Here is a 25,683-nt window from a genome sequence, read left to right on the forward strand (position 1 = left end):
AATTAGTATGTTTGACCATCTCTTGTCTTGTAGTACCTTTCCTGTTTTCTATAGTTCTCTAGAGATCAACAGTTATTCAGCAATGAGATCCACAAATTATTTCAGTGTCTTAACCTACAATGTCTGCTGCAGGTGTTTTGAACTCACAGAGGATAGTTAGATGCATAACCCCCACCCCCCACTCCACCCTAAAAAAACCCCAAAAAACTATTTCCTCACTTAATTTTGTGTCCCCAGTAAGCATTATTATTTTTCTTGTCAGTCTAGAGATCATTTCCCTTGGTACAAAGATCGGAACAAAATAGATGCTGATTATTAACTACCTTTTCTCTGACTCCCATTATCATTGCCCCATCTCCCTCCTCCTCCTCGTGAGGTCTTAACTGACCCTTTTCCCCAATGCTAGTGCTCCCTTCGTTAATTTTTATTTACTTTGTATGCAGTTTGTATTTATTTCTGTGACTGTTTTATTCCCCCCAGTAGAATGTAAGCTTTTTGAGGTAAGGGACTGTCTTGCTTTTGTTTTTGTATTCCCTGGACTGAATAGTATAGGTGTAGCATTATATTGCACAAAGTATAAGTACTTAATAAATATCTATTGAATGAATGTTTAAATGATTGGGAAAATTAATTAAATTAAGTATCAGACTTGAAACTAAGTTCTTTTCTTTCACATACCTGCCTTAACATGCATCTGAGGTTCTGTTTTTCTACCTAATTTGAAATGCTAGGTAGATTACACTTAAAGCTTATTGATTATGAACTACTCTTTATCTTTTTGATACCTATCCATTACATTACATGTTTGTGATCTCAAACTGTGACTTCAGACTGAGTCCTAAATTGAGGGTTTGAAAGGTAAGTCAAGGATGACATTTTCCATTATGAAGTCTATCCAGGATGTCTTCTTACTTGTGGGTGGAATTTTTAAGACTGTTGGGCCATAGTTCTAGAGCTGGAAGTAACTTTAGATGTCCTCTTGTTTAACCCCCTCGTTTATGCTGAGGCTCAGAGAGGTGAAATCTCTGACCATGATATAGGTGGTTCATTTATAGTTTTGTTATAGGGTTATGAAGGATAAACATGGAGAAATATTTTTCCCAGCATTTTAATGAGGGGAAAGTTTTCTTTCTTTCTTTCTTTCTTTCTTTCTTTCTTTCTTTCTTTCTTTCTGTCTTTCGTTCGTTCGTTCGTTCTTGGCAATTGGGGTTAAGTGACTTGCCCAGAGTCACACAGCTAGTAAGTGTCATGTGTCTGAGCCTGATTTGAACTCAGGTCATCCTGACTTCAGGGCCAGTGCTCTATCCACTGCGCCACCTAGCTGCCCCTGAAAGTTTTATTTCTTAAGTGATGCTTTTGTTGCCTATGTGTGACTCTTAGCTCTCCTTAAAATTTAGATAAAGAACTTGTGTCAAACTTGTGATTGTGTTTTTGGAATTGTATTTTGAGTTTCTTTATACTGTTCATAGGAGATTAGAGCTTAAATAGTGTAAATCTCATTAGTAATATAATAGGATGAAAGATGTCTACTTAGGAGAAATGTGAAGAATTTCTATAGATTTCCATCTGATTTCTCCAACAGAAGTACCTCATTCTCATTTTCTTTTCTTAATAGGCACCAATTTGTAGAAAATAACTTAATACTAAAAATGGGTCCAGTAGATAAACGAAAGGTAAGTGAAATTCATTTTGATAACCTAGTTATAGATCTATGTTTTAAATGGTATTTCTAAGAAGAGAAGTGTTTTCTCCTGCATGATAGATTTAAAAAAAAAACAAAACTATCCTTTCCAAATATTCTATAGTTATGGATCCTGAGGTAGTTAGGGTAATATTAATGTTCCCAATTTGCAGATGAGTTAAATAAGGCTCAGAAGAGTAAATTGACTTATTAAAGGTCACATAGCTTGTAAATAGCCGCCTCAGTCTCTAGTCTCCTGACTTTTAAGTGGAAGACTCTTTTCATGCTTCTCGAATTCCATATATTTCCCATATTATCTGGAGTTAATAACTTAACCCAGTTTAGTAATTGAGGGAGATTGTAGCAAGTAGAAAACCAAGAGAGTACTATGTATACTTGTCTGATGAAGGCAGTAGCAAAATTCATACCAGGCCTCACACCACTGACTCTCAGGCCAGTATTCTTTATTATGTATATTTGCCTGATTTCCCCAGCTAAGATTTCCCTTGAAGTTAAGAGGGGCTTGTGATTTTCCAACAGGCATTCTTAGTGTTCTAGAATTTTTTTCTTTTCCAAGGAGTTAAGCAAGTAAAGTAAAATTTAAAAACAATTTTTTTGTATAGATACTAATTTTGTTAAAACAGCTTTGAAGTTCATGTCCAAAAAGTGAAAAGTTCACTCATTTTTATCAGTTTGCCTGCTCCTAGTCTGCTGCATCTGTCATTGTTATTACCGTACCCTCCCTGGTTTATTATTTCTGTCTATAACCCAAAACAGCAAATCTCAACTAATAGAAACATAGTCTATGGATAAAAAGCATTCGTTTGTAAAGAATCCCCTTTACTCTGGGAAGGAAGGGGGAAAAAAAAAAGACTGTGGAATGAGGGACCTCTTTGGAGGCACTCTCTAACTTCTTTCAGTCATTGGAATTTGTGCTAACTTATATGGGTATAGAAAATTTTGATATTGCCTACTTCTTCGTCTGTCTATACCAATCTGTGTAATGTAAGTAGAATATCCAGAGTCAAGTGCATTGGAAGCACATGTATATGATAAATGAAGGGAGAATTATATTCCAGAACCTGTTTTGGAAGTGCTTGGCTTTTTCCTCTTCCCTATGTGAAGTTGAGGTTAGGGAATTTGAAGAGACTTGACTTGGTCACATAGGTGGATGGGACCTGTTTGCCTAATTACAGGTATAAGTTGGCTTCTAGGAACTTTAATGAGTAGTCATAGAAATGATCCTCCATAAATAACCCTTGCTTCTTCATTTTAGAAAACATGGATTTTTATGTTTATTTATATCAGGGTTTATTTGCACGCCGTCGTCAGTTGCTCCTTACAGAAGGACCACATTTGTATTATGTGGACCCTGTCAACAAAGTCCTGAAAGGAGAAATTCCCTGGTCACAAGAACTTAGGCCGGAAGCCAAGAATTTTAAAACCTTTTTTGTTCACACAGTAAGTATTCTTTCTGAGCTCTTTCATTTGTTTCATAACTTAAGGGATTTTACTATTTTCCTTTTATGTCTTCTAATGACAACAACAAATAACAATAATAATAGCAGCTGCCATTTTTATAAGTGTTACAGTTTATAAAGCGCTTTGCTTCCAGTAACCGTGTTATTCAGGTAATAGTGTCACTATTTTCCTTCACTACTTAAAAAAAATTTGTGATTTCATCAGTATGAGAAATTTTTATATTAATACAGATAGTATGTCCTTAAGGCCTGAGTAAATGATTCTCATGAGTAACTGTGGTCAGCCTTCTCATGATGAACATCTTTACACTTAGGCTGGTCCTTGGATAATAGACTCATTTTCTATGACCATTTCCATATTTGAAGCCTTTCTGGTTCCATTAACATAGCCTTTGAGAAATCATAGTTGCCTCTGTCCCATAATGATCCATTAGAATGGAACTTTGGGGGGAGAATACCTGTTTTATAGATCAGGAAACTGAGGCTTAGAGTGGTTTCATGACTTGACCATAGTCTCAAAGCTAATAAGTGGTACAGCCAAAACTTAAATCAAATTTTTCTGACTCCAGGTTTTCTTTTCTTCTGTATCATGCTGTCTTGCATGATTGGGTGCACTAAGCTGGAATGACCAAAAAGAGAACCTTGCTACTTTTTTCTTAGGTTGCCCTCTCAACTTTCACCACAGGTCAGGCTCATTTAAAATACCATTTGATGACTCAGTTCTACCTGGTTTCTTTTAGTTTTCCTCAGGAATTAACTTGATCTGTTTTCAAATCTGTATTTTTCTTTCTTTTTTTTTCCTTCCATTTTTCAAACAGTGTTTTGTTTTTAATTTTATTGGCATCTTTTGTTTTTACTCTAGTGATTTCCAGTTGTCTTGTGTCCCCTTCCACCCTCTCCACATACTCAGTTGAGCCTTTCTTTGTCACAAAAAAAGTTAAGATCAACTGGCCCAGTGACCACTTCTGAAGGCATATGCAACATTCTGTACAGCTAGTCCCTTATCTCTTTAAAGAAAGTAAAGAGGATAATTCTCCCTTTCTTCTCTAGGACCATGATTTTACCTTATTTTTCCTTGTTATTACCTTATTTTTCAAATGGTGATATCTTTTTAAAGAAGCCACTGATGTAAACATTATAGTGTGAGCTTAGTTATCTTACTTTGACATTGTTGTTTTGGTATGCAATTTTGTAGAAATCATTAAACTCTGATCTCCTTGTAGCCTAACAGGACATATTACCTGATGGACCCAAGTGGGAATGCTCATAAGTGGTGCAAAAAGATACATGAAGTTTGGCGGCACAGATACCAGAACCATCCGAATGCTGCTGTCTAGGAAAGCTTATCCCAAACTGGCCTGGCTCCTGCCTGCTGCTCCATGATTCAGCATATGGGCTCGGCAGCACATTGGAAGGACCTTCCCACGCCACCTGTTAGCCATCTCAAGGGGAAATCATATGTCTGATATATTGCAGTTTTTTATTTAAAAAAAAAAAAGACAAAAAAATGACAAAAAAACCAACAACAAACATAAATGGAATTCAGGGTCGCTTTGCTTGTTCTTTGTGCTTCCGTTGAGGCTTCCACATGCATATCGTTGCAGTGAAGATCTTGCTTTGGTGCCCTTCAGCTCAATTTCTGCTGCAAACTAGTGGATAGACCTTGCATTACCAACTTCTCTTAAGATAAATTGAAACTGGTCTACATGCACACACTCAAAATCATGTACCAGTCCTGTGTGTGTGTAAATGGGACAGGGATTATTTCTGTGATTTTATTTCCCCCTTCTCCCCTTGCCAAGACCCCATCTAGATTATCATTGAACTCTATTTCATCAGGGAGCTTTTAAATGCCTCTGCTGAGGTCTTGCCATCGTCTCTGTGGGTTTATTTTATTTTCCTGTTTATACTTTTTTTTTTTGTATATGGCAATTGCAGTCAGGTCGGTTTTACCCTTTTCCATAATCTCTAATATAGTTCTGGTTGCAGGATTTCCGTGGTACTTATTGTAATTATGTGAGTGCACCAGAAACATGCTTGGCAGGCAGGCTTCATGTTGTGAAGAGTATGGTGTAGGTTTTAAGTAAGAAAATGCTGAACATGGCACTGAAATTTTATAAAATTAAAATTACTGGTTCCTGAGGGTTATGTAAAATTTTAAGCTTGTTGTTTTAAGTAAATGCATTGAAGTCCTTAATCAAGGGGCCGTACAGGTAGCAGCATGCTTTTAATGAATACTAACTTAAAATGAATTAGTTAGTAACAAATTTTAGTCATTGATATAGGAAATATACTCCTGACATTTTTAGATGAATTCAGGTTTTTCCTTTCTCCAGGGTGTGCACATATACTGCCCTTATGAATGTTGCTACCTGCTTTTAGTGGATATATAAAGATGAATGAGAAGATTTCTATCAGAATTGTTTTAATGGGGCTTGGTGTAGTGAAATGTACAATTCTTCCTGTTCATTAGTTGATGGAAATCTAGTGTACCCTTCCTGAGAATAATTTTTAAAACATTTAAATGTGCTTGGGCACTTTACTAATTGATAAATGGGGAAGCAGAGATGAAACTTTTGATACTGAAGAAGAAAGTACGGTACTTTTTGTCTCATCAGTACATTATTATTGAAGGGTCATATGTCACATGAATCCTTGTTATGTTAAATTGTGGTTGAACATTTCTTGTAACATAGCAGAGAGCTATTAACTTTACATTTAACATTTCTCTAAATTTGTTCTCTAGCCATTCTGCTGGGCCATCTGGGTCTCCTACAAAGAGCAGGGCTTTGCCTGGAGATAAGTGTTACTCATAATTGCATTAAAAAGGGGTAAAAATACCAAACTTAATCACCTCTTATTGATAAATTAGTGTTTTTTCTTAGCTCCTCTTCTACTTGTTTTATTTCCTTTTTGACATTTTTTTTTCTTTAAAGGGTAAGTTTCCTGCTATTGGACAAGTGTTTTTAATTTCCAGATCATTGTTAATTCAGTTATTTTATTTTCTTCATGAATAAGTAGGCAGAAGTCCTGATAATCTATCAGGGTGAAGATGTTTTCTTAATTTTCCCAGAGATGTTCCTGGGGTACAGTTATGAGTGGTGCATGGTTGGTCTCTGAGGGGGCTTTGATACTGCTGCATGGGCGATTTTCTCACATTTATCTCCTTTATAGACCCAAGAGTGATGAGAAACTTTTCTGCTTTTCCTTTAATGTAATCTTCAATAAGTGTCATTAATATATTAATTCAGTTGGAAGGCCTTCCCTGTCTCTCAAAAAGTCATCCATCAGTCTTAGACATAGCGTGCCAAATTGGATCCAGATTTAGAAAAGCTTCTATTTCTTCTTCTTGCCCCAATTAGGTAGTATGAAATGATTTTTCTTATCTCCTGTAATGTGGTAACATAGATTGTTTCAAAGTTACGTTCTCTTTCATGAACCAGGGTCTTGTTAGCTATGTTCATTTGATTACTCTGATTGGTGCAAAATGGTTCAGATAGCGTAATAGGTAGTAGAACACTTCATGGTACTAGTGATTTCTAGTTGGGCATAAGAGCCCGATTCAGTGTTGGAGCGGCATGGAGGACCAAATAGTGTAGAAAGGTTTATAGCTCATGTGGGACCCCAGAGAGTGGGGGCTTTGTAAAGTCTTTCTGTATTGGTATCAGTTGTAGTGCCTTTAATCATATATCTAAAGGGATTTTAAGAAGTTAAACTAAGCATTTGTAGCATAGATTCAAATTGTACTTTTCTTATTTCCTAACCCTGCAAAAGGGTTTTGTTATGTTATTTTACTTCTAAAAGGTGATACTAACATTACCATTTTAGAACATTTTTCCTTTAGGATGACTTCCCTCTCATTTGATTTAGACTGCATATATTGGAAAATTCTCCCAAGCATTTATAGAACTCCCCACTTTTTTTTTCTTTATGCAGTTATTTAAACTGCCTGAAACCTAAGGATACCAAACTGCATTGCCAGCACATCTTTCGTTGGTCATTTGTTTCAGGAGCAATGGACACATCTGATGTATGGCCACTAACTAGGGCATTTTTCGTAGTTGTCTTGTGGAAGAGACACATTCTTTTTTGGACTTTTCCCCTTCCAGGTGGTCATGGCACTACCTCCTAGGCCTTAATAACAATATTCACTTTTAAATTCTAAAACCAGATGGGGATGTTATATTAGCTTTTGCAAATACTGCAATTATTTTGCCATTAGCTAGAGTTACTGATACCACTGTGAGCTAACTCTTTCTTGTTAGGTAAGTTTTTTGTTGCCTACATAAAAGTCCATACTTTAGAAGACTTGCTTTTTATTTTCTTAGCTCTTTCTTATTCATATCAGATATATTCTAGTCTATCCCTATAACCCTGGCGTTTAGGTGCCTTTCATTATATTTAAGATCATATATCTGTATGTATGTATATGTCATCTGGGGAGGATGGGGGAGGAAACTAATACCCTGTTATTTAATCCAACCAAGACAACCTTTAACTTAATGACAAATAGAATGGTAGCACTAACCAAGAGGTTCTGACAGGTGTAGAGAGCTCACAACAACTTCTCACTCTCTGTTTTGGTCTTTCTTAGCATGGGTAAGGAAAAGAGTGGACCAGAGAACTATAGTAATTATCTCTTCAGAAAGCCTACTGTGCCTTGACTTTCTTACCTGGATGCAGAGGTTGTTTTGTTGCTTCTTATAGGTCTATAGGCAGTGAGTGTTCCCATTTGGACCATGAAGCTACAAAACCCAGTATGGGCAAGGGCATTCCAAATGACATTTCAATGTAGTTTCACCAATTTTAGTGTGTAAATCTTAATTCATATGCCCTGTTGCCACTTCCCCAAAACTCTTCCTTCAAGACCCTGGTAGAGAGAAGAGGCTCCTCAATATGAAAAAAAGTCCCTGTTTATACAGACAAATTACAAATTGCCATTCAGATAGATGGTGTGTGTTTCACTGGAACCTTGTTGAAACATTATTCACTCTAAAGTATTATTTGATGTAAGTTTAGGTTCTTTTGGAACCTTTTAGTAGGGGTTTAGTTCCTGATATACAAAAGGAACTTGATTTAAGGCATTTTCTCATAGAAGGCAGTCTCATGACAACATACCAGTAAGGTCCTGCTTCAGGACTGTGCTCTTTATTGTCTCTTACCTGGTACCTACTTCATTTGGCACTTGTAGCTTATAGTTCCATACAGTGAACATTTTTTTTTTTGTTCGGTCCTGTGGCCTATGAAAAGCTTATAGTCTCTGAAATAAATGCAATAAAAAGCTATCTGTCCCAAAGAATGAATTTGAGTAAGACTTTTCACCCTCCCTATAAAAGCTTTAGGCTGATACCTTGTCATGAATGCAGTCAAGCATCAAATTCTCCCCAAAACGATTAAAAAATAATTAATCAGGGAATCTGGTTATGCTTCCAGATTATGTATGCATTTGGCTCCACCACTGACATTTAGCTGCTAAGTGCTCCACATCATGTTTCAGAGACCTTGTATGTTGTAACCACAATGTTTAGGTGCAATGTTTAGTGCCTATTAGCTGCAAGAGCATTTAGAGCCCTCATATTGCCACATTTTTGGTAGATCATAGATCACTCATAGATAATTATTACAAATTATAGAAACTCCAAAATATCCACTGGGTTATTGGGAACCAGTAGAAGAGCCTTAATAGATAGTTAAAAAAAAAAAAACATTCAAAACTGTAGTTACATTGATGGTTGGATCTTTAAAGGCTAGTGTATTTTTCCAGTCCCTTAGGTTTCAGTTCCACCTTGACTCTGAGGTCCAACAAACATGATGGAATAGTATATTGATTGTATTTGGCCCTCAGAAAGAGTTATCCAAATGAATAATTCAGGGGAATAATGGAGTACAGATGTATTTTTCATCCTTTCTGCAGCAGTTCTAGGCAGGCTTCACAGCTCTGCAAAAGACCAAATCATCTCTCTTTGGTTTATTTCTTGATTTCTCCACATCACTCTAGTAAGGGCGTTAAGGAGGAGGTTCTATCATTCCAGATGAAAAGCGTGCAAGCCAGATTTCCTTAGGAGCCATGCTCAACACCACTTTTTAATTTAACAGAGGTTATGGGTCTTAAGCCCCTTCTCTGTAGATGATTGCACTACCCTGGAGTTTCCCTCATCCCTGGCTGGTCCCCAGAATGATGAGGGAACCCATATATACAACTTCAAATGGAGTGGGAGATTTATTAGGTGTAGAGAGTTTGCTGAAGGTACTATGCTTTATGAATGCTCTACACATTTCTCCATTTTATTTTCTTTCATACCCAAACTCAGAAGTGAATTGATGATTGCTCAGTTGGGTGTGGTTTTTATCTCTTTTTCGGCATATGTGGTGAATGTGTAAGTAATCATTTTGTCTTTAGGCAAATATTTTCTAATCAAGTTCTGGGCCACTCCTCTGAAATTTCCTGATTAATAGTGGCTTTGTGGCCCAGGTTTGCATATGTGTGTGTACATTTATACATATACATGTGTGTATACATTTATCTGTATCTACACACATACATACACATATGTAATGCTGCCTTTGGAGAACTCTTCTAGGTAAGTATCCTTATGGCAAAGAGCAATTTTCAGTTCAGATAGAAGCCATGGGGAGCTGAAAACAAAACACCTAGGTGTACCTCTTTATCTTCCCCCATAACTTATTTCTTCAGTCTGTGAAGAAACTCCAAACTGTATGCACAGTGGACTATTTATAAAAAGAAAACATTTTTTTAGCTGTGTAAACCACCCTGTAATCCAATCTGTATGTCTGAATGACTATGAATGTGGGTTCTTACTGTTGAAAAAGCCTCCATGATTACGTCCTAAGTTTGATTGGATGTTGGCCAAATGTACTAAATTGTGGCAGTATTTAGAACTGCTGTAGCTGTCTTTTAACAACATAAAATTAGGAAATTGAATGCATTTTGATAGAATGTTAGCTGTCTTTCAGGTTGGTGGCAGTTAGAAGTGTAATATTCTCTACCTGGTTTGTAGCTGTAACTGATGTACAGGCAAAGCAAAAAAATAAAGAACTTATGAAAACAGAAGCAAATAATGCAATGATATTAGGATATACACTTTTGTATTTTTATTCTTATATAAGGTTATTTGCTGGCTACTGTTGGCCTCTAGTTCAGTCTGTTATTTAAATTCTAATATATGAATTATTTGGATTGAATTTCATGTTCGGGGCCACCTTGTTGTATGTATTGATGTACAGCCTTGAATGTGAATAATTATTGTAAACTATATTTTACAACTTTTTTTCTGGTTTTATTATATAAATTTTCTATTTGGTCAATGATTTAATCATATCTCATAATTTAATGAATCTGTTTATTCTCTTTCCAAATATTTGTGCTTTAGATGTAGTTACTGAATGATGAATTTTTCACATATGCTCGATAGTCTTGTAATAAAAAAAAAGCATGTAGGGCTCTAGGTGTACAATGTCTTGGCTCTTTTCTTTGATTTCCCTCCCAGGACCTTCCCTTTCATCACAGAAAACTGAACTCAGGGAGAAGTTGTTTTTCTTTTAAAAGAGAGTGCGGTGTTGTATCCTTATTTGTAGTGAAAAAAGCCTGGAGTCCAGCTTTGACAGCTGTGTGAGACCTTCCTCTGGGCCCCTCTTAAGATGGGAATGACATCCGCCTGCTTCGCCGAGCTGTCGCGGGGAAAGCGCTCTAGACACGTGAGCTACAATGCCAAGTCACAGAAGGGGCCAAAAGGCCAGTTTTAGGGCGGAAAAGAGGCTTTGTTTTCCGTCTGCTACCCATGTGGGTCCTCAAGGGTCTGGGCCAGTCTGGGCAGGAGTCCCAGTCCTCTTTGGCAGCGCTACGCGGGGCTGCCCGCGGCGCTGAGGCGAGTGCACCGACGCTTTGGCCCAGTGACGGGGGAGGCTCTTGTGTCAGGGTGGAGTGCGGCGACCTCGGCGGCGGGCCCACTTGAACTTGGAAGCTGGCGCCCTTCCCCCGCTCCCTCCTCGATATCTCCAGCAGGCGGCCACCTTTGGAGAGGAACACTTCCGGCACCCGAGGGCGAAGAAGGGGGTGGGGAACCAGTTTAAAGAGCTGCTTCCGTTCTGGAGGACCGTCAGGGCGGTATTTCCGTCGGCGGGACCCTTTTGAAGGGTGGACTTGCCGGGCGGGAGAGTGCCCGGCGGATGATACTAAGGGCCGGACGCTTCCGGCCCGAGGAAGCCTAGCCGCCCGGAGCAGAGTGTAAGGCCCGGTCGGAGGGGCTAGAATCATGGCGGAGGATCACTGCGAGCTGCTCCCGGCTCCCGGCGCCGCCGCGGTCGGGGTGGGGCCGGGGGGCAGCTTGTGTCGGCGCTGTGGCTCTGGGCTTGCGCCCCTCGGGGAGCGGGCTGCCGGCGGCGGCTCCAAGTGGGTCCGGCTCAACGTGGGCGGCACCTACTTCCTCACCACCCGGCAGACGCTGTGCCGGGACCCGAAATCCTTCCTGTACCGCCTGTGCCAGGCAGATCCGGACTTGGACTCAGACAAGGTGAGAGGCCCGTTGGGCGTCACGCGACCCTTTCGCGGGCCCCTGCTGCCGGGTCCCGGGGCGGAGCATCTCCCCTCCCCCTGCTCAAACTGAGCAGACCCTGGCCTTCCCCGACTCACGGGGTCCGGTCCTCAGGCTGAACGGCCGCCTCCTGCAGCCCCACCCCATTGTCTTATACCTGGTCCGAGACATCCCTTCGACCTCGACTCCCAGCAGACACTCACACCCCTGTTCCCATTCATACCCCTCGTCCCCAGAAGACCCTGGCTTCTCATTTGTCGCGGTCCTGCGGTGACCCCAGGGCTTCCCCTCCCTTCTCCGAACTCAGTCCTTTCTCCAGACAGAGCAGACCCGAGTCTTCTGACTCTTAGACCCCGTTTTCTTCTTCTCTTTATACTCTTTCCGTGTCCTGACTAAGTAGGTTCCCCCAACTACACAACATTCTGGTTCTGTCTATAGACTGAGGAGACCCTGGGCTCCCTGTATTCGATCCCTGACTTCATGGTTCCCCCCATCCCCTCCCCCCAATCTTTCTCAGGCTAAAGAAACCCTGGGATCCTAACATAATTGTAGCTCAATCCCACTCCCCTCCTCCCATCCCAGTCCAGCCCCATGCCGAAGAGACCCCGGGATCCCCCCATACTTAATCTTACTCCAGACCCGAGACCTAGAACCACCCAATATTCCCGTTTTTCAAGCTGATGAATCCCCGGCGGGGGGGGGGGGGTCTCTCCTTATCCATTTCCGTTTTTAGGCTGTTTTCCGTTTCTGGTTCCTAAACTCAGTGGTCCCTCCCCCACCAAAAAAAAATTCCTTTGAAGTGCCTTCTCTTTCCCCTTGGGCTGAAGATAATTCTGGTGTCCTATAAACCCTATTCTCTTGTTTTGAGGGGCCCACCATTCCCCTTGCAAGACAGGAGATTCTGGTATCCCTTATGACTACTTTCCCCTCTTTAAGTTGAATAGACCTTCCTATGACTTATAAGGGACCTTGGAGTTTCCCTCACTTTTCATTCCACCAAGTGCTTGAATGCTGAGACCCCAATGTTCTAATTAGAAGACCTTGCTATTTCCAGTCTCACTTTTCCCTGGTTATTAGACTGAAGGAATCTCCCTAGCCATTTGGTGACTGACTCGATTCCTCCTTTCACCAAAACCTTTGTCCAGCCCCTCCAATCCAGCTGTAGAGATCCTGGCAGCACCTTCCCCCAGTAGAGGGGAACACCCCCCCCACCCCGCCCTCCCTCCCCCCCCACAACCCCCGCCGCCCCCCCCCCCCCCTCACCCCCCCCCCCCCCCCCCCCCCCCCCGCCAATTACTCTCTCCTCTACCTTCTATAATTGATGCTCTTATACTCTTTGGAAAGTGCCAGTGAGTTTATATTCTCAAGCTTTCATGTCATTTTTTTTTTTGTTAACTGAGTAACTTTCTTTGTTTTGTCTTTTAATGCTTTACTGGTGATTCTTTTTTTTTTTTTAAAGGTATTGGTGAGGTGGGGCTCACCCTACATTCTCTTTACAAGTATAGTTATTTATTGTCTCTGGAAACTGTATATATAGGTAGACCTTGTCCGATGTAGTTAATTGATTTCACAGAAGCTTTGACATTGAGCAAAATGGGACAATGAATTCTATAGGAACAAGTCATATGTATGGTATTTATTTTGACCTGCTTTTTATCTTTAATGTGATTTTTCTGAAAGAGGTTTTATCTTGCTGAGACACCTTTTAATGGTGTTATGAAGGATCAGGAGCTAAATCTAGGTCCTCTTCAGTCTGTCCGTTAACTTAATACATTTGTTGTTTTTCACTGCTCTGGAAAGGATTATGGATTGTTGGCTTAGGTAACGTGCCCTTCATTAATTTAATGCTTAGACTATGTGTGTATAGCAGTAAAATGTTTCTTGACCACTAGTCTGCTTAAAATTTTTACCTTTGTACAAAAACTGTACTGCTCAAGATGCTTAATTCTTAAAAAATCTACAAACTTTTTCTATTTCCTATGACTTGCTTATGGTTCTCTCTTTAACCCTGATTTTTGGTTCCCATTCTTGAGTTATGGAGTATATGCTACTAACTTGCAGAATAGTGTGGGCTAGAAAACAAAAATTATTTAACTTTCACCTTTTCAAAAACTGTAAAATCCCTAGAACTAGAAAGGACTTTAGAGTTCATCTAGTCCAATTCCTTGCCTAAAACATGGGATAATCAAGCTTCTGTTTGAACACCTTTATTAATGGGGGGGAGGGAGAGAACAAGAGAGAGAGTGTGGAGGGGGGTTGGGGGGGATCACTACCTCACGAAGTAGCCCATTCAATTTCTGGACAGCTGTAATTACTAGAAGTTTATAACACTGAGTATAGTGTTTACAACAGTCATTTGCTTGTGGTAGGAGTTGTCCACGTGGAATTCTTTACAAGAAGTATGTATCTGAAAGAAGTAACGAATTTATCCTTTGGAGGCACTGTGAAGATTGAGGCTTAGAGAAAGCTTGGTCAGGACAGTAATTTTTACCAACCTATCCTGAGTTGGTAGAGTTTATAAGAGTTACTGATGTTTCTGTTTTCCCCATGTATTTAACACATTTAGTTTATTATGCCTTTGTTATGTGTCTCATACTGTGCTGGGAGGGAGAGAGAGAGAGAGAGACAGACTTCAATATTTTGGATTAATGGTCTCATTAACGTAGGTATTCCCAATGGTGCAGGTTACAGCCCATCTATAGCTTTTATCCTGCAGTTTTTTGCCCATTTCCTCCTGTAAATTCACCAGAGGGGATCCATTGAACATGTTGAGGACCTTCTTCTGTATCTTGTGAGGTTGCATGGATGCCAGTGGAGCACTTTCCAGTCATTTGCATGATTGGAAAGGTGTAATCTGCTATAGAGTAACATTTGTAAAAGCTTGCCTGTTCTCTTCCCAAACTGTCATCAAGATTTTTAGAGTTGGAAAAGTAGGTCTATTGATATTTTCTCATTTGCATTTTTGGGGAGGTAATAAGGTCCAAGGTTTTATTTAAAAAAAAAAAAAAAAGGTATTTCCCCCGCCTTTCATGAATGTTGAGACTCAGTCTTTCAGTTCCCTTGCTTCAAACACATACTTCTTCCTAGTATAGTTCAATTGCTTTTGCTATCTCTATTTTCTTTATTGCTATTTCTATTTCTTCATGTAGTTCATGGGAGATTGTGGTGTTAGAGGCCAGATATGGTGTTATTGAGTGAAAAAAAGAATTTGTATTAGAAATCTGTATAGTCCTTTGCATTTTTTTTCTTTGCTGTCCTCCCTCCAGCTTCATCCTTATTGTAAGGATGATTTAGTTTAGCTGAGTCCTTAGGAACAGAATAAAGATGAAAAATATTAATTGCTGTAATCAAGAAGTTTATATAGTAAGGGGAACAGACATACAGTAGTACTATATTAGAAAATGTTTAAGTGTATAAGAAAGGTCCATGGAGTGATTTGAGAGATTCAAAGGGAAGGATCTCTTCTAGCTGACAGGATTGGAGAAAGCTTCATGGATGAGATGACATTTGAGCTGAGGCTTGAAGAATGGGAAAAGTGTATTAAAAGGTATGAGAGAGTGTTGGAAGCGTGATATCTGAGAACTGTGAGTATTCCAAACTGGTTGGAAATTAGAGGGAGTAAAGGGAGCCCATCATGAAATAAAGTAGGAAAAGCAAGTTGGAACTAGATTGCTAGCCTTGAATGCTAATTTGTTCTTTGTTCAGTGAGGGCTTCTGAGAGTTTTTGAGATGATTTTTGAGGTCAAATGTCTTTGCAAATATCTAAGGACAACTATCTTTCTAAAGAAAGATTACTTTGTTAGTGTGGGATTAAAGAGCGGAGAGAGTCTGATGGCAGAGAGACCAATAAGAAAGTTATTATAGTGTTCACAAATGCATGTTTAAATACCTTGATTTGCTATTTGGAATGCATGACCAGAAGATTTTTGGTGCTCAGCAGACTGTTTGAGAAACCTGGCCTGAAAAAAGCTTAGCATGGTATGATACTACTGGTCCAAAAAATGAAAATCTGAGGTTGTATCATACAAGCTTTTTTCTCCACCAGTAAACTTAACTTGTTTTCAAGGGGAATCATTGCTGGTTTAGCTCCACTTTTAGAAATGGCATCATATAAGATGACATTTATCCACATGATAGAATTTGGCTTATTTTATCTGTAAATTTTCTATTTATACCTGCTCATGTGTTTTAACTTCCTTAAGGTGATACTTAGTGGCCATCGGCTTAGATTTCTACTACTGCTGTATTGTTATGTAGTTGATCAAAAACTTAAATCACATTTCTTCATTGGGAGGCTATGCAGCTGTGACTGTATTCAGCAATGCATTAATCTATGCAGAACTACTTAAGTTTGGCTCATACAGAGAGCCAGTTCATCTTACTTTACCATGTCTTATGCTGGTACTCCTTTTTAAAAATGTATGCTTTAATGTAATGGGAGGCCTTTTCAGTAATATTACCAGTGAGTGGAAATTATGAGCAGTTGAAATAACCTTGGGTGGCTGGGACTTAAAATAATTGGATTCTAGTCTCATCCTTGTCATTAACTCCTCTCACCTTGAGCAAGTCCCCTTCTCTTTGAGCCTCAATTTCTCCGTTTGTAAAATGATTGGTCTAGATGATTTCTAAGAGCCTACTCTGACATATAATTTTAAACTTTGAATAAATCAGCATGTCCTTTGTGTCAAGTATTGTGCTAGGATTGGAGATACGGTAAATGATATAATCTCTACTTGCCCGAGGTTTTCAGAATATAAATTTCTTTCAGAGTGATTTCTCATTGTTGTTCACTTAAGCATATTTGGATTCTAAATAATATAACTAAAAATAAACGAGTAGCAGAGGATAATAGCTCTTGATTCCTAATAAAGTTGTTGTTATTACATTAGTGTTAACTTTACTCACAGCTAATATAATTGGCCTAGATTAATTCATATATTGATACAGATGGGAGATCTTCAAATCAAAGCTGAATGACCCCTTGTTGGGTATATTGTTGAGGTGATTATTTTTGGAGGTGGGTAGAATGGATGGCCACAAAGGTTCCTTACAACCCTGGAGTTCTGTATCTGTGTCAAATAATAATAGCACTTTTTATCCAAAGGCCTTAATACATTGTCTCATTTTTCTTAGTTTTCTTCTTTTTTAGCAGAGTGAAAAGAGTTTACTGGGATCTCATTTGTCCAGACAGACACAGCTAGTATTTATATGTGGCTTGAAGGTTTGCAAAATGCTTTACAAATATTTCTTTTTATCCTTACAACTCTTGGAGTTAGGTGCTGTTATTATCATCCCCATTTTACAGTTGAAGAACCTAGTGGACAGCTTAAATGACTCGGCCCAGGGTCACACAGCTGATAAGTGTCTCAGGGTGGATTTGAACTCAGGTTTTCCTGACTCCCGGTCCAGGGCTCTAATCATTGTGCTACTTAATAAAAAGTCATGGATTTCTTATTGATCTAGATGAGTACAATGTCTTTGTGTATGTATGTATGTATGGGGGAAGGGAGTATCTCTCAATGATATGAGAATGAATAAATAGGTATTTAAAATTCTCTTTGTACAGTTATCACAGTTGAAATCAGGAGAGACAACCTTTTACACATCTTGGGTTTGAATCTTGGGGATAGGAAAGGTAGACCGTTTTCTGTTGCTTATGAAACAGAATGTTTGTTGAAAGGTCTTTTATATAGGCAAAGCTGCCCTAGGGATGATTCTTGATAATAATTCAAATTCTATGATCCTATGAATTCCAAAGCAAAACATTAACTATCTAAACAAAATATAGTGTGCACCAAGTGTGTATGTGTCTGTGTGTGCCTATTACATCTGTGTATATGTATGTGTATGTATACATAATACATATACAAACACACTGTGAGGAGTATAAAAAGGATTAGGTGGGCTTAATATGAAGGAACTTATTAGAGCTAGATGGCAGCTAGGTGGGTTCAGTGGATAGAGAGGTATGTCAGGAAGAACTGAATTCAAATCCACCCTCAGAAACTCACTAGCAGGAGCAGCTAGGTGGCACAGTAGATAGAGTTCCGACGTTGGAGTCAGGAGGACCTAAGTTCAAATCCAGCCTCAGACGCATGACACTAGCTTTGTGACCCTGGGCAAGTCACTTAACCCCCCATTGCTTCATCAAAAAAAAAAAAAAAGAAACAAACAAACTTACTAGCTGTGCGACCCAGGACAAGTCATTTAACCTCTGTCTGCCTCAGTTTCCTCATCTGTAAAATGAGGATAATTGCATCTACCTCCCAAGAATTTTGTGAAGATTAAATGAGATAAAATGTGTGATGTTCTTGACACCTAGCAGGTACTTAAGGAATGCTTCTTCCCTTTCTTCTAGAGCAGGGCTGAAACTTTTCCCACTCACTTCAGTGCTTCTTATACTGTGGGTCACCAGCTCATAACCATTTAGAGGACTTGAGTTTTTTCAAGTGTTAAGGCTTATGAAAATTAGAGCTAGAAGAGACCTTTCAGATCATTTAATCTGACTCTCTTATTTTATAGACACAGAAACTGAGACCCAGAGAGAGGCACAAGTAGTGGCAGAACTTAGAGTGGGTGTCTTGACTTCTAGTTATGTTTTCTTTATTGTTTAGTTCCATCTTGTTAATCTCAGGTTAAGAAGAATGACATAAACGAGGGTTTGGAAGCAGGTAGTACAAGTTGTATATGCAGGGGATGCCAATTAAGGACGACTTTGTTTATGATGTTCCTCTGGAAAAAGGGTTCTTGACTTTTTTCTGTGTCATAGATCTCTTTGGCAGTCTGGTGCCTATCCCTTCTCAGAGTAACATTTTAAAATACATGAAACAATATACTTCAGATTAGAAAGGAAAATGATTCCTGAAATCTGTTATCAAAATGTTAAAAAAAAAAAAAAGTTCATAAACCCAAGGTTAAGAAACTTCTCTAGATCAAAATGCCTTCCACTTAGATTTGGGAGGAGGGGAGATTAAGGTTTATATCCAAATAACTGATACAAAGCAGAATATAAGTGCAAAAAAAGAAAAAAAAAAGGTCAAGTCAGAGCACTCAGAAATTTGAGAAGGGACTAGTCACTCAGATGAGAGAATCAAGAAAAGCTTCCTGGAAGTGTCCCTGGAGTTGGGCCTTGAAAGAAGAGAAAGGGATTTTAGCTGGTAGAGTGGTGTGGTCTATTGTAAGGAAATGAAATGAACGTACACCTCCTTATGGTAGGATGAGAATGGGAGATGGGAGTAGTTTATTCTGGCTAGAACATTAAGTTGTTGTAGCAATTTATGTTTCTAATGTTCTTTAATTGTTCTCCAAGTCCCTCTTCTCATCACCACCATGTAGGCAGTGCAAACAGCAGTAGCCCCATTTGACAGTTGAGGAAATGGAGCTTCTGAAAGGTTGTGACTTGTCTGTGTTCACATAAATTCATAATTGTCAGAGGCAGGATTTGAACTTAGGCCTCTCTGAGCCCTAGTCTTTGCTCTTTTCTCTTCTACAGTACCTCCTTCCATGATGAATAGGAGTAGTGGAAGAAAAAGGTGTAGAGATAGGTTGTTGTCAGGTTATGAAGGAACTTGAATTCCAGATTTAAGAATTAAATCTTTGGGGAAGCTATGGAAAATTTCTGAGGGACCAGTTGGCATTGTCAGAGCCATCCATTAGGAATATAAACTTGACAACAGAATGAATTGTGGACTGGAAAAGAAAGACATTAGAGGGAGCTAGAATTTAAAAACAAAACAAAACAAAAACAAGATTACTTTCGAAATGGGAAATTTTCAGACAAAAAGTCTGGGGAGAAACAAACCTCCACAACCCAGAATAGCCCAAAGAGAACTTGGCATTTGAACAAGGCCATTGTGATTGCTTTGGTGCTGCAGATGTGGAGGCATCACTTGGAACACCCCGAAGGGTGGGGTATGTGCTGATGCCTCTAGCCAGATATCGATTGTAATTCATTACATCAGTGTTTACCCAGAACCTCTTCATGGTAGAAACATCTAAATAACTTAAGAGCTCTTAAGGAAGAAGAAAGAACAGTTTGTTGCAACAGAGCGGGAGTGATGTGTGTTAAAATGCTAGAAGAAGTGGAAGCAGGAAGGAAGACCATTTGGATATTATAGTAATCTTGGCAAAGGAGAGAAAGATAGTTATAGTGGAAGTTAAAAGGAGAGGATGAGTGAGCATTTATCCAGATGGTGAGAGAGAGAGGGAAAAATCAAAGATGAGTGAGTTTTCAAGTGGTTATCATCAGTTGGAGAGAAGTTTGAGGGAAGGTCAGGTTTCGGGGAAAAGTTCAGTTCAGTTTTTGATAATGTTTAATTGCAAATGTTGGGCAGGGACATCTAGCTGATGGTGGAATCCAGTAAAGCTGTCCACTAGGTAACTGGAAATACAGGACTGGATATCTGGGAAGAACATGGGGGTTGGTACTTAGTCTTATGCTTCTTCTGTATTTCCCCAGTGTCTAACACAAGGACTGGGCACATAGTAAATACTCATACCTGTTTCATTTATTTTGGAAATTACCCCCTGTATGCTGAAGCACTTCACTCAGTGACCATTCTTTTGTCAGACATTGGTTGCCTTTTGTATGCTGAACACTGTGTTAGCTCTGGAGAAAATGCAAAGTTTAGGTAAGACACAGTCTTTGGCTTCATGGAGCTTATCAGCCTGATGGAACATAATATATAAACACAATTATAAAATAGCATATTGAATGTTCATATGGATTATTTGTGCCCAACCTGTGGTAGAGCATTCTGAGCTTGTGTTGGTCTGATAAGCCACAGTTGGACACACTGTATCTTGACCCTGACATAGTGATGTCATTTTGGTCCTCTTTGAGCAAGAAAGACAACAGTCAACAAACCAACAACATATTATGTAAGTACATCAGAGAGTGACACGTGCTATGTGATTTCCAAAGGGAGGGTGATTATTAACCAAGGCAGTATTAAGAAGGCTTCTTGTAGGAGGTAGCATTTGAATTGAGCTATTTTTAATGAATTCCAGGTATAGAACAAATGGAGACATGTCATGTAGATGGGGGTGGGGAGGAGCTCTGCAATTCGTCTGCTTTGGGCTAGATAAGGTTGATTTTCATCAATTTGGTATACTGGTCCTGGGGTAAGAGTTTGAGTTTGAGCATGAAGATGGCTAGAGATAGATTATATTAAATACAGATCTAGAGGTGTAGAAGTAAAGGTTGCTTTTGGGGAATAGCATGGGACTTTTCAGTAGCCTTCAAGAATTTCTTTGGTAAACACTAGCTATCAGGAGTACAGGGACTGCTTTCTGCTCTTTAAGACTGCTTTTTCTTGGGAAAAGGCTGCAGGACTCTGCTCAGGCTACAGCCAAAGATATATAAAGGAACTGACATAGATCCAAGGCCATGCCTAGGACTGTGAATGACAAATAAAACCACTTCTGCCAACTCCTTTATTTGCATCGACAAGAAAAACCTGCAAACCATACTGTTTAGCTGTAACTTTTGATTTCTAGTCTCCTTTGTGGTAAGAAAGTCAACAACTATATAGTTCAGAATCTCTGGTAGTATTTCTACTTGGTTATTGAACAAGGAGCTTGCATTTAGATTACCAGTAGTTAAGTTGCTATTTATAGATAGATGGTCAGATAACCATTTGGTACTCAGCATCCGCTGCCCTATTTTCTGGCATACTACCTAGAACAGAAGAGGTCCACAGTAAGGTGTGACCCTACAGTGAAGGCTGAGGGGCTTATCTCCCTTTTCCATCCTTGTCCTGTCTTGCCATGCTCTCTTGCCATATCTCCCCTCTGCTTGCCATGCTCCCCCTTGCCCCCATGTGGAGAATATATTGTGACATGGCTAAATAAAGGCCCCTTTCTGTGTGGGCCAGTTGTGGCTGTTGGACTGCTCCCCAGGCCACCACTGGTTTCTGGCCTGCCCTCCTCAGAACACCATGGACCCTCTCTTTGGGCAAAATCTAGTCAAGAGGTCTTGTGAACTCGATTGTAGAAGTTAGACGGTTTTGTATGTTGTCACTCCCCTTGTGAGCCCTGCCTCTTCCTCCCCACTCCCTCCCCCCGATCTTGTGTCAAATTCATTTGATTCTATCATTGAAACTTCTCTTATATCAACTCCTTTCTTTCCTTTTACACTCTCTGCACCAGGTACAGTAGATCCTCATCAGGTCACACCTGGTTTGTTGCAGCAGCCTTCTAGTTGGCCTATCTAAGTTTCTCCCCACTCTAGTCCATCTTCCTCTCAGCTATCAAAATTATCTTCCTAAAGGTTAGGTCCAACTATATATTCCTCTATTTAATAAACTCCAGTGGCTCCCTGTTGCTTTCAGGAACAAATATAAAATCCTTTGTTTGACTTTAAAGTCCTTCCTAGCCTGGCTGCTTCCTACCTTTTACCCTCTTAAAACTTACTCCCAGCTGTGTACTTCTTACCTCCACTTCTTGGCTTTTTTCAAGTCTCAGACCTACCCCACACCATGTGAGTGCCTTCTCTTTTTGCTTATTTCAAATTTACCCTGTTATTTATCTTGTTTGTACATTGTTGTTTTTATGTTTCCTCCCCTCCTTAGATTTTGAGCTCCTTGAGAGCAAGGACTGTTTTTGAAGGCCTTTCTTTGAATTTCCAGCACTTTGTACAGTGCTTGTCAAATAGAAGGTAGTTAGTTTTTTGATGTGTTACCCTGAACATTTTAAGTACAACAAAACCCTTACACCCCCCCCCCCCCCGCCCCCCAGCTATTCTTCCCTGACCTCCATTGAGAGCTACTCCATTCCCTCATTCTTTCTTGAGGGCACTTCCCCCCAACCCTTTGGGGGTATAGGATAGCAGAAGACTTTGAAGCATAAGATACTAGAGGCTATTGTCTCCAGATTGCAATGAGGAGGAGAGGCTACCATCTCTATGTTGATTTTTATGGTAAAACTCCTGGTTCTCCAACCAAATTAGATATGAGGTTTTTTTGAAATGGGCTTTTGGGGATATGTCCATCATGTCAAAAAGTATGTGTGCAAATATTTATAGGTGTATATGTTTATGGGGATATGTGATGTTATATGCATGTGTATGCATGAGTGTGTATATTATTAAACACATATTTTGCTCTTTCACTTATTGTCTCTTATGGGGATTATACCCAAGGGAATTCAAAGCAGAAAAATAAAGCAAGCCTGAATTGGATTTGCAGCAACAGGTGCACTTTTAACAGCATACTGGGAGCATAGAATTTTAAGCTATGGTTAAAAAAAAAACAAAACCTCAACAGAGTTCCTTAATCATCATGAGCAAGCAGATGTAACATTATCAGTTATCCATCCCACCTCCCCAAACACACACAGAAGGATCTGTCTTGGAACCTTTACTTTTCCATCCTAACTCTCTGCTGTCATAGTATCACAATATCTCAAAATTGGAAGGCCATTTAACCTGGTCTGTACCTGAACAGGAATATGTTCTACAACATACTGAGGGCTGGCCATCTAAGGCATTAGCCTATAAGAGAAGGAGGCAGCCCATTTACTTTTGGAAGTAGCCCATTCTGTTTATCTTTTCTCAAAAAAATTATTTCCAAACAAAGACCAACCTTCTCTTCCACTTCCTTCACTCTACTCATGAAAAAGCAAGAAAAACAAAACTCCCATTACAAACATGTATAGTCAAGCAAAATAAAATTTGTCATTGGCTGTGTCCAAAATTTGTCTCATTGTATGCTCTCAGTCTCTTTGTCAGGAGATGGGTAGCATATGTCATCATGAGTACTCAGGAGTTGTGGTTGGTCATTTTGTTAATTAGAGTTCCTAAGATCATTTTCTTTTCCTTTCCTTTCCTTTTCCATCTTTCTCTCCCTGTTCCTCTCCTTCTCCCTCTCCCTCCATTAAGACATAACAGAACTACCCTGAGACCTTTCGTGAACTCCCTTTGTGAAGCCCTATGAAGTAGAGATCAGCAGGGACACATGTACCATCTCCCTATATGTATTTTTTAGTCTTGACTTTCTTTTATTGTTTCTTGATGTTTCATAGAGTCATTAGCTTCCATTTGTCCAATTTTTAAGGAGTTAAATTTTCTTCAGTGAGGCTTTGTACCTCTTTTTTTTTTTTAGACAATTCTGATTTTTAAGAATTTATTTTCTTTAGTATCTATATTTTTTACCATTTGGCCAATTCTCCTTTTTAAGGAATTCATTTCTTTAATGAGATTTTGTTCTTCTTTTGCCATTTGGCCAATTCTGTTTTTTAAGCTGTTTTCTCGAAGTTTTTATTTTGTTTTGTTTTTTTTGGCTGCTTCTTTTACTAAGCTGTGAATTATCTTTTTAAAATTTCTTGCATAGCTCTCAAACACCCCCCACTCCCGTTTTTCCTCTACCACTGTTATTTGATTATTAAATTTTTTTTTTGTTCTTTTTAAGAATCTTTTTCTAAAGCTCATCTAGGAAGTCTTGTTGGGCTTGTATCCAATCTACATTTTTCCTTGAGGATTTTCTTGTAGATGTTTTCAAAGTTATTTTCTTCTGAGTTTGTGTCTTGAGCTTCCCTGTCACCAAAGTAGCTTTTTATAGTCAGGTTCTTTTTTTGTTTGCTCATTTTTCCAGTCCAGGTTCTTGACTTTGGACTTTATATTAGAGTTGAGCTCTACTTAACCTGGGTGGGTGGTGAGGGGTATAGGGTAAAGGGAATGGCTATCTTGAGCATCTGTCTTTTATGTCCTTCTGCTGCTTCACAGCTTGGTCTGGGAGCCAGTAAGTTTTTGGTGATTCCAAGGTGGTGTGATCTGGGGAGAGGTCTGTTCACTGCTTTCCTGAACTTCACTCTGGTCCGTATCCAGGTAGGGCCCCTGCTCCCTTGAGACAGACTTCTCCTTTCCTCCCTGGAACTGTGATCCAGAACTGGTTAATGGGCTACAGAACTGTTAAATGGCACACAGTCTTGCACCCAGTGCTAGTTCAGGGGTCTTCTGTTATCTCTTTCTGCCTAGGTGTTCAGTCCCTTTACTGTCCCTGGGTTCTGGTCAGTTCCCCACCTGCTGTGCCTGGCCAGCTCCTACCCCAGTAGGAGACTTTTCTCGTTTTTTCCTAAGGTGCTGTGGGCTGGAAAAATGACTCACTGTGACTTTTTGTTGGCTTTCTTGCTCAGAATTCTTGGCACATTTTCTATCAGTCTTGTAGAAGAGGTTTTTGGGGGAGGTTTTCCTTTTACTCTAGCTTGACTCTGTCTAGATGTACTTCCTAATGTTTCTCACCTGTTAACACTACAATGAGAAGTTCTCCTTCCTCCCAGATAAAGAGAATAGCCATTATCCTTCAATATGAATCTCCCTGTGTTTCAGTGTAATCAGTTTATTTTTGTTTAGTCCTCCATCATTGCTCATTAAAGTTTATCTTTATGTTTCTCTTTACTCTTGTGTTTGAACTTGAGTTTCTCAGCAGTTCTAGTTTTCTCATCAGAAATTCTTGGGAATCCTCTTTTATTAAAGGTTCATTTTCCCCCCTTTTATGATTATACTCAGTTTTTCTAGCTAAGTTGTTCTTGGTTGAAAACCCATATCCTTTGCCTTCTAGAATATTGTATACCAAGTTCTCTGCTGCTTTATAGTGGTGGCTGCTAAATTGTATGTGATCCTGACTATGATTCCTAGATACTTGAATTCTTTTTTTCTGGCTGCTTGTAGTATTTTTTCCTTTGACCTGGAAGCTCTAGAGTTTAGCTATGATGTTCCTGAGAGTTTTCATTTTGGGGTTTCTTTCAGGAGGTGACCAGTGGATTCTATTTCCATTTACCAATGTTCTCTTTAAGATTTCTTGAAAATTGAATATTTAGACTCTCTTTTTGGTCATAACATCCAATGCTTTTTACATTTTTTTCTCCTTGATCTGTTTTCTAGTTCAGTTGTTTGTCCTTTGAGGTACCTTGTACTTTCTTTTATTTGTGTGTGTGTGTGTGTGTGTGTGTGTGTGTGTGTGTGTGTGTGTGT

The 25,683-nt window shown here is 39.4% G+C and overlaps 2 protein-coding genes across 4 annotated transcripts in view; both read left to right on the top strand.

Annotated features, from left to right (window-relative positions):
- Positions 1-10,634, top strand: part of LOC114043698 (3-phosphoinositide-dependent protein kinase 1) — a 92,720-nt gene extending 82,086 nt beyond the window's left edge. For both annotated transcript variants that reach the window (XM_027862787.1, XM_027862788.1), the window contains 3 exons: positions 1,616-1,673; positions 2,990-3,142; positions 4,386-10,634. In XM_027862787.1, the coding sequence (XP_027718588.1) occupies positions 1,616-1,673; positions 2,990-3,142; positions 4,386-4,499 (325 nt within the window). In that variant the 3' untranslated portion in view covers positions 4,500-10,634. The remainder of the gene's footprint in view (positions 1-1,615; positions 1,674-2,989; positions 3,143-4,385) is intronic.
- A 656-nt stretch (positions 10,635-11,290) lies between these two features.
- The window catches only part of LOC114043741 (BTB/POZ domain-containing protein KCTD5), a 94,854-nt gene continuing 80,461 nt past the window's right edge, over positions 11,291-25,683 (top strand). For both annotated transcript variants that reach the window (XM_027862912.1, XM_027862914.1), the window contains exon 1: positions 11,291-11,693. In XM_027862912.1, coding sequence (XP_027718713.1) covers positions 11,436-11,693 — 258 coding nt within the window. In that variant the 5' untranslated portion in view covers positions 11,291-11,435. The remainder of the gene's footprint in view (positions 11,694-25,683) is intronic.

Source organism: Vombatus ursinus, unplaced genomic scaffold (genome assembly GCF_900497805.2).
Source record: "Vombatus ursinus unplaced genomic scaffold, bare-nosed wombat genome assembly UNPS02014770.1, whole genome shotgun sequence".
NCBI classification, from domain to species: Eukaryota; Metazoa; Chordata; class Mammalia; order Diprotodontia; family Vombatidae; genus Vombatus; species Vombatus ursinus.